At 38.9% G+C, this 15,960-nt stretch overlaps 1 protein-coding gene across 1 annotated transcript in view; it reads right to left on the reverse strand.

The window, feature by feature from the left end:
- Positions 1–13,972: 13,972 nt before the first annotated feature.
- The window catches only part of LOC125377503 (glycoprotein 3-alpha-L-fucosyltransferase A-like), a 5,121-nt gene continuing 3,133 nt past the window's right edge, over positions 13,973–15,960 (reverse strand). The window contains exon 2 of the mRNA XM_048391114.1: positions 13,973–15,960. This exon is cut by the window's right edge and continues 890 nt beyond it. Coding sequence (XP_048247071.1) covers positions 15,658–15,960 — 303 coding nt within the window. The 3' untranslated portion in view covers positions 13,973–15,657.

Raw genomic sequence — 15,960 nt, forward strand, 5'->3', positions numbered from 1 at the left:
TGCGTGGATCGATGCTCATGTTGTCAATCACGGTCTTATCTCGTCCAGACTCGATTATTTACAGACCGCCGTCATATAGCTGGAATATTGCTGAGTGCGGCGTAAAACAACAAACCAACCGACTATTCTGTACGCTTGTTTCTGTCTTTCACTTCAGATTGCTCGGAGGCACCAGAAAGGACAACACCAGGAAGGACAGATCAGTACCTCATTCAGCCGTGGGGGAGCACTCAAGTATTCGAGTGGTTTTGTAACCCTGTGTCTTCAAATTTAACAGCTGTTATACAGTTTGTGGATTTTTTTAACTATAATCTTAAACTGACGTGGCAGCAGATGAGAAACGGCGTTCCACTTGACACACTGTTTTTTTTCCTTGGCCTTGAACAGCTATACCGCTTAACCAGTCAGGGAGTGTACGATTTGCTTGTCACACTTAATGCTGCTGGCGAGGATATTGGCCTTGTGTTGTACACAAACTTCCGTGTAGACTCAGAGGTAGAGGGTTATGTCTGGCATTGGGATTCCTTCCACAATGATCAAAGTAGTGGTTACATAGGCAGTGATCAGTATTTAGATGGGTTTGGAGGTGCAGGGGATTTAACCAAGAACTTGAATGGAGCACGCTTTGGTACTTTTGACCGTGACGTGAACGACTGTGCCCGCATGAACAACGCTTCGTGGTGGTACAATCCAGTTGGTTGCGCAGCTATTGGACTTGATGATCTATCATGGCCGACCAACCGACGTGGGACAGTTAAACTAGAGCACATGGATGCTGTTCTATTGTGGTTAGTTCCAAGACAATGGTATATCGAAGATGACCTTGTCCTTTGATAAGGTTATGCATCTTATATAAGGGGTTGAGCTTGATTTGTAAACTCAATGTTTCGAACTAGAACTTTGTGATCGTTTTTTGATTGATATATAAACATGCCCATACGTGAAGATCCGGGTTAGAATTGATCTTCAGCAACCCATGCTGGTCTCCCCCAGTGAAGATCAAGGTTAGAATTCATCTTCAACAACCGATGCTTGTCGTAACTGACGGGATCGGGTGGTCAGGCTCGCTGACTTGGTTGATGCATGTCATCGTATTTATTTACAGACCGCCGTCTTTAGCTGGAATATTGCCGAGTGCGGCGTTAAACAAAAAAAACAACAACACTTATGTCCAAGTAGTCTACTTTAATGAGAGCCATCCACCATGCCTTGATTTTTTTTACAAAGCAGGAGCACAGAAGGTCCAGTCGTCTGAGGTGCCGCAATTCGATGTGCAGAGTTGCGTCCCTTGTGCATACCAGAAACCTATGATCGTGGGTTCGAATGACGGTTCGCCCCGATTATGTTTCTAGATTTATCAGCACCATACCCGTGCTCGTGGGTTTCACCAAAGCGGTAAACGCCTTGGTCCTGCATTACTTGGGCTTTCCTCCACATTAAGCTGACACGCCGCGATAACTGGAATAATGTTAAAAGAGGCGTTAACCCCACTCACTCACTTACTCATGATGATCATGGTTCTTATTTATATGCAAAATAATAACTTTTCTGCTGGATATGTTTTAAAACGAGACACTTTGCTGTGGAAACAACCGATGATGCAATTGTGGATAATGACTTAACAAATACTGAATATTAAGATGTCTCAAATCATCACATCTTTTAGTACCACATACTCAGTTGTAAATGGGAATGTTGTGTGTGGAAATTTCAGCTCTGATACAGCAGCCCTCTGTTTTCTGGCTGGGAAATAGGTCAGCGACATCACTACACGGCAGCATCCATTTTAATGAGTAAGGTGATGACGTGACAGGACACCCATCCTTTTCTACCCCCCAAAACCACCCCACCCTATATGGGGAATCGAACGTGGACCTTCGGGGTGACAAGCGACACCACCGCCCGGGAGAAATTGTTACCCAAATATACACAAAGAAAAAAGCTGAGCACACCCTAATATATTTCATTATTGCTTGGTCCCAATATTTGTAACAGTCATGAAAGATATAATTACGGGAAGAATTATGTTTTCTCGAGATGATGTAACCAGTCATGCGTGACGAAAGTTCACGTGCCATGCATGGTATGCCTAAGCTTACACTTCCCGTGCAGCATCGCTGGAAGCAGTAAATCCAAACGTTAAGATTGCTTTCTTAAGCTCGGTTTTAAACAGTTATTCCATGACATTGTGTGACCATGGCACGAAGGCGATTGTCAAACGCCACAAGATGGCAAATAATCGGCATGCATAACGCAGGAACGTCTTGTAAGGCCATTGGTCGGAATTTGGGGTATCATCACTCTGTCGTAAGCCGTTTAGTCGAGAAACATGCTCAGACAGGTGATGTACAGGACCGTCCCAGATCCGGAAGACCTCCTGTGACGACATATCGCGAAGACAGGGACCTTCTTCGTCTCATACGCCGAGAACCCTTTTTAGCAAGTACTCGTCTGAAACAGCTGTGGTTGCTAAATCGTCGTTTTAGCACCAGAACCGTCAGGAACCGACTGAAAGCAGCAAGACTGATGACTAGACGAGTCATAAAGCGTCCCTTGTTGAGAGATCATCACAAAGCTGCTCGTTTAGCATGGTGTATTGCGCGACAGAACTGGAATCTGAGAACTTGGTGTCGGATCCATTGGTCAGACTAAAGTCGCTTTCTGCTTCACGTCACTGATGAAAGAACGAGAATTTAGAGGCATCGGAACCCGGCCTACACCCCCAGGAACATTAAACCGACTGTTGAAGACGGCGGGGGCTCGGTAATGGTTTAGGGGTGATTCTCTCATGATGCAGGTTGGATTTGGTCACCATTAGGAGCAACTTAACAGGGGCTCAGTACATCCGGGGCGTTTTGAGGCCAGTCGTCGTTCCTCATTTTGACAACAACCAACTTGCTACTCGACCTCAGTACATGGATGACAATGCCAGGCCGCATCGTTCGCATGCAGTCGTGGATTACATGAGGGCCAATGCAATAACGACTCTACCCTTGCCTTGAACATGTTTGGGATATTCTGGGGCGGCGCATACACGCACGAGATCCTCCTGTACACGATGTACGCCAATTGGAGGCAGCATTGCATCAAGTGTGGTTGTTGTTGACCCATCAACAGATCCAACGTCTGACTGGAGGCATGAGACGTAGGGTGGAATGCGTCATCTGGGCACGTGGTGGTTATACCCGCCACTGATCTGTTTCACGTGTCATGTCAAGTAGAGACTTTAAGGAACAATTTCACATGAAACTTCTAACGTAACTCGTTTACATAATCCCGCAGCTCCATACTTTTAAGGTATTGTCTAAGGTCAAAAACTGTACCTGTGTTACCCTGATGTTTTTGTCAGTAAATGTCAATCACAACTCACCAATATCTTCTTTATTTGTTGTCAAATGTCTGTTCTATCCAATGACATTGGTATCGCCCAGCTCCTGTGGTCAGTCATCCAATGCCGTGATTTTAGCCATTTGTCATGACTCAGAACTATGGGGTGTGTTTAACTCTTTTCTTTGTGTATAGAAGCTTCACGTCTTCATGTTAACTTATTGTCCTCCATATATGACGCGTAATTTCTCAGAATGTACTTCATTCTCTAGCAGCCTTAAGTGGCTGGAGTCCTTGGCGTTCATACGTTTGGACAATGGGACCTAAGTGTATGGGATGGAAATATGTGTATTGTCAATATGTTCAAAGTGTGTTTTTTCATCTACTCTGATATATATGTTGTACATATAAGATGTATATAAGACGCCTTGAATTCCATCACTCTTTTTAGATATTTATCCACAATCATAAGAGGAGACAGTTTTTCGAATGTCCAAACTGGCTTGGCGCTTTCGTAATAAATAGAATAAAACCGTAGCTATGCTGTGAAATAATCTTTATATTCGAAATACTAAAATCATATAATCAATTTATATTTACATGTGTGGTGATGATATATTACTTTTTTAATGTTGACATTCATCGATAGTGCACTATAACCTTACAGGATGGACATCACTTTTAACAACGCGAACATATCATGTATTTGTCTGTGGTGTTTGATGTAAATGACGCAATACTTTCATATGTATTCCATGCTACGAATCAGTGTTTTTATGTTTCATTTTAAGTGTCGTTTCCATGCATACATTCTCCATTAAACGTCGGAGGTCGTACCTATTTCGCCAGGTTTTTTCGGGAGAAGGCGTTTTTTTATGTATTTATCAATATCTCTCCTCGATGTCTCTTCGTTTCGTCGATTGAACCTAGTTGCATTCTTAAATTTATAGGAGGCACGGGTGGCCTCCTAAGTCGAAGGCGCCTCAATCCGCTGTGAAGAGTTGCCAGAAACCTGTTGTCCCCGATTATGTTTCTAGGTTTGTCAGCACCATACCCGTGCTCGTGGACTTCACCAAAGTGGTAAATGTCCGAGACCTGCATCACTTCGAGCTTCCCTCCCACTTCAAGCTGACACGCCGTGATATGACTGGAATACTGTTAAAGGCGACGTTGCACCTCACTGACTCTTAGATTTAGAGGTTACAAAGAGGCCAGGCTTTGCTTCGGCAGCATGACGTGGTACTATATACACTCACCAGTAAAGTGTTGAACGTGCCTTTTGCTATTTGTCATTTTATACATTTTTAAGCTTTTATTTTTTAACTATTTCTTTGGCGGCAAGTCGGATTCATATTGAAATGGAAAGATTAATTTCTGAAGTATACTTCATTAATTTGTCAGTAATTTTTATGAAACTCGACTTCTGAGTCGAACCGAAATACTTTGACATACAATTCACTTGACCTTCAATGTCCAGCGATTTCGAAGGTCGAGTGTTATAAACCTACTGAACAGAACAGTGTAGTTCAAAACACTTTTCATCATAGTATTCACACTATACTAATGCCAAGATGTGGCGAGCTTTTAATGCTCTGTATCACTATTTTCTTGTCAAGTGTTTTACCAATTTGAATATCTGAGTTATACACCTCTCAGTATATTTTATCACATGTTTGATTTTTAATTTAAAATACTTTAAGTCCGCCATATTATATCCAGAAAAAAAACTGTACTGGTGTTTAGTGAGTGCTCAAAGAGTACTTATAGACGGTTAGATATTTTTTAATGTAATTTCCTTTAAATATTAAAAAAAAAAAAAAAAAAAATTATCATAAAAAATAACAACTGAAAGTTATCTTAGACATCTTATATTTGAAAATAAACAAATTTGTTTTTTGGTCACAAATTTACATATAAAACAAGGTATAGTCATGTGGCTGCAAATTCATTTCTTACCCTTGTCTTTATTCAATCATTTATATTTACACAAAATTACCTAGCCACAGATTAATTTTTACAAAATGTTGCAGGAATGAGTAATGGTTAAATAGACATGATCTAATTGAACATCAGCTCTTTTAATTTTTTATCACAAAAAAACAAACTCAGTTTATACACCTTATATGTAAACTGTGCTTAGTCCTTTGGCTATGCTGAAAGCGACATAGACTAATACTCACCTTACATAACATATATTTGCTTGTCTGAAATCAGTAAACTATTATCAAATTATTTGTTTATTGTGTTTGTGTCACACCATATTGTTCAAACTGTATGCCGACAACCTGTGAATGATTGGATCTGGATCAGATAATCTCATTAAATGAAAAAGTGTACGAGAAACAACAGTCTTTGTCCTGTACAAGAAACAACAGTCTTTGTCCTGTACAAGAAACAAAAGTCTTGTCCTGTACACGAAACAACAGTCTTTGTCCTGTACAAGAAACGACAGTCTTGTCCTGTAAAAGAAACCACAGTTTTTATCCTGTACAAGAAACCACAGTTTTTATCCTGTACAAGAAACCACAGTTTTTGTCCCGTACAAGAAACAACAGTCTTGTCCTGTACAAGAAACAACAGTTTTTGTCCTGTACAAGAAACAACTGTTACAGTCTTCGTCCTGTACAAGAAACCACAGTTTTTGTCCTGTTCAAGAAACAACAGTCTTGTCCTGTACAAGAAACAACAGTTTTTGTCCTGTACAAAAAACAACAGTCTTGTCCTGTACAAGAAACAACAGTTTTTATCCTGTACAAGAAACCACAGTTTTTGTCCAGTACAAGAAACAACTGTTACAGTCTTTGTCCTGTACAAGAAACAACAGTTTTTGTCCCGTACAAGAAACAACAGATATGTGCTTCATTAGAAGGTACCATATTTAGCGAATATTTCGTATTAGTTAGGCACGCTTAACTCTAGACTACCAAACTGGTTGAAGATATGTGCTTCATTAGTAGGTACCATGGGTAGCGAATATTTCCTAGTAGTTAGGCATGCTTAACTCTAAACTACAGTAGTGGTTGAAGATATGTGCTTCATTAGAAGGAACCATGTTCAGCGAATATTTCCTAGTAGTTAGGCGTGCTTAACTCTAAACTACAGTAGTGGTTGAAGATATGTGCTTCATTAGAAGGTACAATAATCAGAGAATATTTCCTAGTAGTAAGGCACGCTTAACTCTATACCACTGAACTGGTTGAAGATATGTGCTTCATTAGAAGGTACCATAGGTAGCGAATATTTCCTAGTAGTTAGGCATGCTTAACTCTAAACTACAGTAGTGGTTGAAGATATGTGCTTCATTAGAAGGAACCATGTTTAGCGAATATTTCCTAGTAGTTAGGCACGCTTAACTCTAAACTACAGTAGTGGTTGAAGATAAGTGCTTCATTAGAAGGTACCGTATTTAGCGAATATTTCCAAGTAGTTAGGCATGCTTAACTCTATACTACCGAACCGGTTGAAGATATGTGCTTCATTAGAAGGTACCATGGGTAGCGAATATTTCCTAGTAGTTAGGCGTGCTTAACTCTAAACTACCGAACTGATTGAAGATATGTGCTTCATTAGAAGGTACCATGGGTAGCGAATATTTCCTAGTAGTTAGGCACGCTTAACTCTATACCACTGAACTGGTTGAAGATATGTGCTTCATTAAAAGGTACCATGTTCAGCGAATATTTCCTAGTAGTTAGGCGTGCTTAACTCTAAACTACAGTAGTGGTTGAAGATATGTGCTCCATTAGAAGGTACAATAATCAGAGAATATATCCTAGTAGTAAGGCCCCGTTAACTCTATACCACTGAACTGGTTGAAGATATGTGCTTCATTTGAAGGTACCATGTTTAGCGAATATTTCCTAGTAGTTAGGCACGCTTAACTCTATACTACCGAACTGTTTGAAGGTATGTGCTTCATTAAAAGGTACCATGTTTAGCGAATATTTTCTAGTAGTTAGGCATGCTTAACTCTAAACTACAGTAGTGGTTGAAGATATGTGCTCCATTAGAAGGTACAATAATCAGAGAATATTTCCTAGTAGTAAGGCCCCGTTAACTCTATACCACTGAACTGGTTGAAGATATGTGCTTCATTTGAAGGTACCATGTTTAGCGAATATTTCCTAGTAGTTAGGCACGCTTAACTCTATACTACCGAACTGTTTGAAGGTATGTGCTTCATTAAAAGGTACCATGTTTAGCGAATATTTTCTAGTAGTTAGGCATGCATAACTCTAAACTACAGTAGTGGTTGAAGATATGTGCTTCATTAGAAGGAACCATGTTGAGCGAATATTTCCTAGTAGATAGGCACGCTTAACTCTACACTACAGTAGTGGTTGAAGATAAGTGCTTCATTAGAAGGAACCATGTTTAGCGAATATTTCCTAGTAGTTAGGCATGCTTAACTCTATACTACAGTAGTGGTTGAAGATATGTGCTTCACTAGAAGGAACCATGTTTAGCGAATATTTCCTATATATTTTACGAGCGTTTCTTAAGGCTGTCGTCACGCACTAATATACGTCATATCAAGTGAGTGAGTGAGTGAGTGAGTGAGTGAGGAATATTCAGTTATTTTTCAAATTGACTGAAAAATATGTCCATCTGTATGAATATGACAACGAATTCCAAACATTTTTATGTTCAATATCATCACTAAGAGACTGATAATGTTACGATGAAAAGTACATTTCTATATTGTTTGGCTTCTAATCCTACATAATAATCTATTGTGATGTTTTAAGGCCTTTTTGATCGTCTTTTTTAATTTTAGTCAATCTGTTAAAGAAATTGAAAATTTTTTTCAGTCTAAATGAATGAAATGTTTACACATTTTATAAATTGCCTAAGAGAATCACATTTCACAATTGACTGTAATATATACACGCTTACAAAGGAAAAGACTTGTGAAAACAACGTCTATCGCGGATCGAAGAATTTCCCAACCAACATGTAGAGGAACAAGAATGAATCTGTCCAATGCTACAGAAAATGAAGGAAATCAAAATGCAAATATCATAATTGCAACCTACCAAATTTATTTGTATAATTATAGGCAGCATCCTTGTTCGAGGAATGTATCCGTGAATATCCACACAAATGAAAAATATCCCACACGTCTGCAGCTGTACAAAGAAACTTATTTGATGTCACGTGTCTCTTAACAATCAAATATTTCAAAATATATATATCTTTCGAGCTTATAACCCGTGTTCGTTTCTCAACTGATCACTTAGATTGTTTCAAGTGTTTCACAAAGGTGTCAAGTCTCAAAGGTCGACTGAGAAAGCCCAAGTGACAACTATTTTCATAACGTCCACGGTTCCTAAAATAATCCATTGAGTTAGATAACAATGAGCAATCAATCAATATATTATCGGTTAACCCTTTGAACAAAATATGTTGTTTTCACATCGGCACTTCACGCCATGATATGAGTGTATTCCCTTTGTTTCAGTAAACCTAGACATGTAAACACTCACTTTTGACATATCGACTGTGCAAGATAACAGTGGTTAATCAATCAGAGTATTTTCTGTTAATCCTTTGATGACTAGAAACGATCCGTTGATTTACAAAAAAGTAAATCAACTGATCATTCATCTCTTACTGGGCTGCCACGTGCATTTTACATAACACATTTCACCTCACTTCAGACCTGAATTTAGATTGAATAATTACCCCAGACACAATAAATGCCAATTTGGAACCTTTGTCAGGTAATCTGAGTGGTGCTATAACTAATTATCCCTGTAATAAATTCATTAACTGAGCATCAAGTGAATGACGACAAATACACAAGTGTAGGGTTATACCATAAAACGTGGATGACAAAAAGGGAGTAGTAACAGGAGAAATGCCACTCAATCTACGTAGGGAACAATTAACCCTAAATTTCTGGGCCGCGTCTCAATCCAACCCCCTTATTCAAAACCTAATAAACAAAAATATAAGCCCCAAAAACCAAGCCCTAGCTCGAAAACACCCTCTACTTACTCCAATATCCCAAGGAATAACCAATTACTTAAATGAACACCAAATAAACAATCTTAAACAAACTGTAAAAAATCAAATATCTTCACCCCAAAACTTAAAACACCCAAAATAGACATAACACTAGCTAGCACAATAAATAAACAAACCGACCCAAACATAGCAAAAACCACCACACTGGCATACATACATGAAAATTGGCCAAATTGGTGTCACATTTACACAGACGGATCCTCAGATCCGATCTCCAAACACACAGGTTTCGGAGTCCACATCACACAACCAACTAAAGCAACACAATCCTACCGACTCCCAAACAATCAATCAATATTCACGGCCGAACTAATGGGCATGGCCTCAGCCCTTCATAATCAACAATCTAAAAAACAACAAAAAATCCTAATACTTATCGACTCGCTCAGTGGACTACAAGCCCTCCAAAATAAAAACACCAAAAACCGCCCTGAACTAATAAATCAGATACTTAAAAAGCTCAAACGATTTAACTAAGGCAGGCAAACAAATAGTATTCATTTGGATCCCCGCCCACGTAGGAATATACGGCAATGAAAACGCCGATAGAGCAGCTAAACTATCCCTTAAAATCCCAGAAATAAGCTTAAACCTACCCATCTCCAAATCAGAAATTAAAAGTGTTAACAAACAAAAAATCACCAAAAAATGGCACAACCTATATCAAAACTCAAATAGCCAAATGAAAAAGTTTCTAAAAAAAACCCTAACCAAACCAAAAATTCTACAGAGTAATTACTAAACTCCAAACAGGACATACCAACCTATATAACCACCTCAAAATAATAAGAAAACACGCAACAGGAACCTGCCCACATTGCAAACAACAAGAAACCCCAGAACACGCACTCATACACTGTTGCACTTTAACATGCGCACTTTGTCGAATGTGGATCACGGTTAACCAATCAGAGTTCAAAAATGAGTAAAACAAATATTACCTCCAAGTTTATTTAGCTGTCCTTGCAGACGGTAGCCCAGTCTCTTGTCACGCTCAGTTGCGTTGCGTATCATCCGGATACTCACGGGGAAAAAACAATAACAAAGGCAACAACCAGTTCCGGGAAATTGCTTTAGATCAGTGCCCCTTTAAATACATCATTCAGAATGAAAGGCGGGTGTGTGTCTAATGGACATGTTAAATACATCAATGACATTCAGAATGAAAGGCAGGGGTATGTCTATAGGACATCTTAAATACATCATTCAGAATGAAAGGCGGGTGTGTGTCTATAGGACATCTTAAATACATCATTCAGAACGAAAGGCGGGTGTGTGTGCATAGCGGACATCCTGAATACATCATTCAGAATGAAAGGCGGGTGTGTGTCTATAGGACATGTTAAATACATCATTCAGAATGAAAGGCGGATGTGTGTCTATAGGATATGTTAAATACATCATTCAGAATGAAAGGCGGGTGTGTGTCTAAAGGACATGTTAAATACATCATTCATAATGAAAAGCGGGTGTGTGTCTATAGGATATGTTACATACATCATTCAGAATGAAAGGCGGGTGTGTGTCTAAAGGACATGTTAAATACATCATTCATAATGAAAAGCGGGTGTGTGTCTATAGGATGTGTTAAATATATCATTCAGAATGAAAGGCGGGTGTGTGTCTAAAGGACATATTAAATACATCATTCAGATTGAAAGGCGGTGTGTGTCTATAGGACATCTTAAATACATCATTCAGAATGAAAGGCGGGTGTGTGTCTAAAGGACATTTTAAATACATCATTCATAATGAAAAGCGGGTGTTTGTCTATAGGATATGTTAAATATATCATTCAGAATGAAAGGCGGGTGTGTGTCTATAGGACATGTTAAATACATCATTCAGAATGAAAGGCGGATGTATCTATAGGACATGTTACATACATTTTTCTTAATGAAAGGCGGTAGTGTGTCTATAGGACGTGTTAAATATATCATTCAGAACGAAAGGCGGGTATGTGTCTGCATATCGGACATGTTAAATACATCATTCAGAATGAAAGGCGGGTATATGTGCATAGCGGACATGTTAAATACATCATTCAGAGGGAAAGCCTGGTGTGTGTCTATAGGACATGTTAAATACATCATTCAGAATGAAAGGCGGGTGTGTCTATAGGAAATCTTAAATACATCATTCAGAATGAAAGGCGGGTGTGTCTATAGGACATCTTAAATACATCATTCAGAATGAAAGGCGGGTATGTGTGTCTATAGGACATCTTAAAATTATACATCATTCAGAATGAAAGGCTGGTGTGTGTCTATCGGACATGTTACATACATCATTCAGAATGAAAGGCGGGTGTGTGTCTATAGGACATGTTAAATACATCATTCAGAATGAAAGGCGGGTGTGTTTCTATAGGACATGTTAAATACATCATTCAGAATGAAAGGCGGGTGTGTCTATCGGACATGTTAAATACATTATTCAGAACGAAAGGCGGGTGTGTGTGTCTAAAGGACATGTTAAATACATCATTCAGAATGAAAGGCGGGTGTGTCTACAGGACATGTTAAATACATCATTCAGAATGAAAGGCGGGTATGTGTGCATGGCGGACATGTTAAATACATCATTCAGAACGAAAGGCGGGTGTGTGTGTCTAAAGGACATGTTAAGTACATTGTTCAGAATGAAAGACGACGGAGTGTGTATACTCAGAACTTTAGCGAAGTGAAACGGAGTACATTTTGTCGCAAATTTGAATCATGTAAATTTCACAAAGAGAAAAGCATGTTTTTGTTATATTTATTTTCTGGTGGTTTGAAATGAAATGACGTTTGGGATTATCTGCCCTTGGACAGAGGTGAAGGTTGGAGAGGTTAAAAATGGCGGTAAGAAAATGACGTAGAACTGCAATTAGTTGTCTGTGATTTCACGTATGTGGTTGGAACGATTTAAGGCTTGGCCCGGAGGTTATTAAACTTCCCTGAGTTCGATTTCATGCTCAAATCCGGTTTCGTGCTCAACTCAAAACTCAGACTCAATAAACGGAGGATATAAAAAATCTGAGTACGTTTTCGTGCTCAACTTGAGCATGAAATAGGTACGATCTCAAGTACGCATTGGACCGTGCTCAACGCTGAGTTCGAGATCAACAATAGCAGCTCACCTGCGTCAGACTCTTCAAGCGAGGCGGGACCCGTGTTCCGAGAGTGTTTCGCGATCGCTCCATCCCCCTGGAAGATTTAGATGTAGTTTATTTACTTGGTCTTCTCGATGTAACCAGGGACACTGTTCGGTTCCACCACTGTTACAACTGCTAGTCTGCCTTGGCTTTTGGGCGACAGGCGCTATGCATCTGCTGGTTGGGGACATCCTAAACATTTCCCGATCTACTGCCGGCAGATGCATACGGGCAGTTTCGTTGCAAATCTCGAAACTGGTAGGGAGGTTTATAAAGTTCCCAGTTGGAGGAGACGCTGTACGAGCCAAGGTGGGTGGCATTCGGCAACATTGCAGGTAGGTACGTGGGATTTTACCAATGTGGACATAAATAAATGATTTCATTGGTGTGATTCGTATCTGTGCTATTTTGATTGGTCAGTGAAAAGAATATGGATTGGAGGTCGAGGTCATGTATATAAATAAAATAAAATTACAATCAAGCGATGGATTTTAGCATAGGTTGTAAATGAAAACTAGTAATCACTGTTCAGTACAGTATACCATCTATTGTGATACCATGACACCTTATACTTTCAGGATTTCCAAGTGTAGTAGGGTGGTGCATTGATGGCACATTCATCAGGATACAGCGGCCTTCCGCTAATGAGGGAGACTTCGTGAACCGGAAAGGTTACCATTCCCTAAATGTACAGGTAAATATCTTTAAGAAAGACATAATTTTAATAATCAAATATGCGTAATAATGTATGTGTTGCTTTAGGGATGGGAAGATGAGTGACATTTGTAAGTCTTTTGTATGTATTGTAAGTTTGGGTTTAAATTTCTGATTTGCTATCCCACGGGTGTGCTGTGATGCAAATTTCTGCATCACAATTGCAACGACAGGTGGCCGGGGATCTGTACATGACAGCCGCATTTTCCGGACGTCAGGCAATTTGAAAATGGTAAGACACGATTTTAGAACAATTTGGTAATAGTCTTGTTCTAGTGAAACAAGCATATATTTTATCCTGTTTCAAATAATGCCCAAATAGTATCATTTCTGTTATAATAATCATTTGTTAAGATGTCAAGAAGTAGCATGCAAAAAAGTCAATCAGTTAGTAAATTCAAATCAATATACTGATATGTTTGTATGACCTCTCATTGAATTAAAGTGACATACAAAGGGGACTTGATTTGGAACCCTGGATAAGTCACTGCTGTGCAAAAAAACCCTCAGAATCTCCATACCCCTGTACACCCATAAGCTTGGATTAATATCCTCCTTTTCAATTATTTTTTTCTCACAAGTTATTTTAGAAATAAACAACTACATTAATTAGAGTGAATGTATTTGTTCCAGGAGAACGTTTTATTTAATTCATCATGTTCAAGAAAAATATTGAAGTATTGTACTTCTTGATGAGACAAATGTTATTCATACATGATGATTTTTACTTTTTACAAGTATTCAAATCATAAAACAATCTGTTATTCTTTGAAAAATGATGGACTTGATTTTATTATGTACAGTACACAGGTTTTCTGCTGAGGGAATCAGGTTATGCATGTCGTTGTTTCCTCCTGATGCCTCTACTGAACCCCACCAACCGTGCCGAGGAACGTTACAATGGGTCATTGTGCAGGACAAGGGTGCTCATTGAGCAGACCTTCGGTGTCCTGTAACAGCGGTTTCAGTGCCTGAACAATGAGCTCAGGGCGACCCAAAGACAGACTGTGACCTATGTTGTTGCAGTGTTGTGTTACATAATTTGGGTATGGAAAGGGGAAATATTATAAATAATGATGAAAATCTGGAAAAACATCATTTCTATATTTTCATATATCCCGAGTTAGTACACATAGAAAACACGTAAAGCCTCGTCATTTCTATATTTTCATATATCCCGAGTTAATACACATGGAAAAACGCTAAGCCTCGTCATTTCTATATTTCAGATATCCTGAGGTAATACACCTGGAAAAACGCTAAACCTCATCATTTCTATATTTCATATATCCCGAGTTAATACACATAGAAAACACGTAAAGCCTCGTCATTTCTATATTTCGTATATCCCGAGTTAATACACATGGAAAAACGCTAAGCGTCGTCATTTCTATATTTCATATATCCTGAGGTAATACACATGGAAAAACGCTAAGCCTCATCATTTCTATATTTCATATATCCCGAGTTAATACACATAAAAAACACGTAAAGCCTCGTCATTTCTATATTTCATATATCCCGAGTTATACACATGGAAAAACGCTAAGCCTCGTCATTTCTATATTTCATATATCCCGAGTTAATACACATAAAAAACACGTAAAGCCTCGTCATTTCTATATTTCATATATCCCGAGTTAATACACAAAGAAAACACGTAAAGCCTCGTCATTTCTATATTTCATATATCCCGAGTTAATACACCTGGAAAAACGCTAAGCCTCGTCAATTCTATATTTTCATATATCCCGAGTTAATACACATAGAAAAACGCTAAGCCTCGTCAATTCTACATTTTCATATATCCCGAGTTAATACACATAGAAAACACGTAAAGCCTCGTCATTTCTATATTTCATATATCCGGAGTTAATACACATGGAAAAACGCTAAGCCTCGTCAATTCTACATTTTCATATATACAGAGTACACGTGGAAAAACCTTAAGCCGACTCTTTTCTTTATTTACTACATGCCTGTGAAGAGATTACTCGTTTAAGAAACATACAGCTGTATGACAGGTTGTGTAATACCAAAGCGCGTCCTTATTTACTGCGGGAAAGAAAGTTTCACAGACAAATATTGAAAACCCTCAACATCTCTAGGCTTATTCAACGACATTGTATGTAGAGATGATAGATCACTAACAGGAGTTTATGCACAGGTGATGACCCAAGCAACCTAGTTGCTAGGCTGACGTCACATGACATTGTTTCGCCGGTGGATCTCGCAACAAAATTCCACAAATTACGTCAAAAGTATGGGAGTTAGGATAACCTTAGCACTACGAGAGCTTTGTGGAGCGGACCCTTGGATTCTGAAGGCAGTTCGTTGTATGGTATTTAATAATTACGTGTCAACTTTTGAAGCGTTTGAAGTAGTATTCTGTTCAATTGGATTATGATGTGGATCGAGTGGTTATCTTCCTGTTCAAACATTCCCAAGCACTACGGCAGATCTTTTGGCTGTTCCAGGCATTGTCCATCTTTAAGCCAATGTTTCATATCTGTGTATGATTTTCTCGTAGTATTTCCATGTAACTTGGCACACAGCTGACACCTCCAATCAAAATCTGTTCCTTCTGAATTAATGGATTCATACTTGTGCTTCCTTTCTAAAATCGCCCCCATAGCTGTCTCATTCCCCTCCAAATATCGGATATAGTTCGCCAAACTCTTTGGACTGTCAAATGATGCCGTGTTGATGAAGGTTCCTTCTGGCAGAAGACGTGCATAGTCAGCTCCTCCACG

The sequence above is a fragment of the Haliotis rufescens genome, unplaced genomic scaffold (assembly GCF_023055435.1).
Source record: "Haliotis rufescens isolate VD_foot unplaced genomic scaffold, xgHalRufe1.0.p SCAF_9, whole genome shotgun sequence".
NCBI classification, from domain to species: domain Eukaryota; kingdom Metazoa; phylum Mollusca; class Gastropoda; order Lepetellida; family Haliotidae; genus Haliotis; species Haliotis rufescens.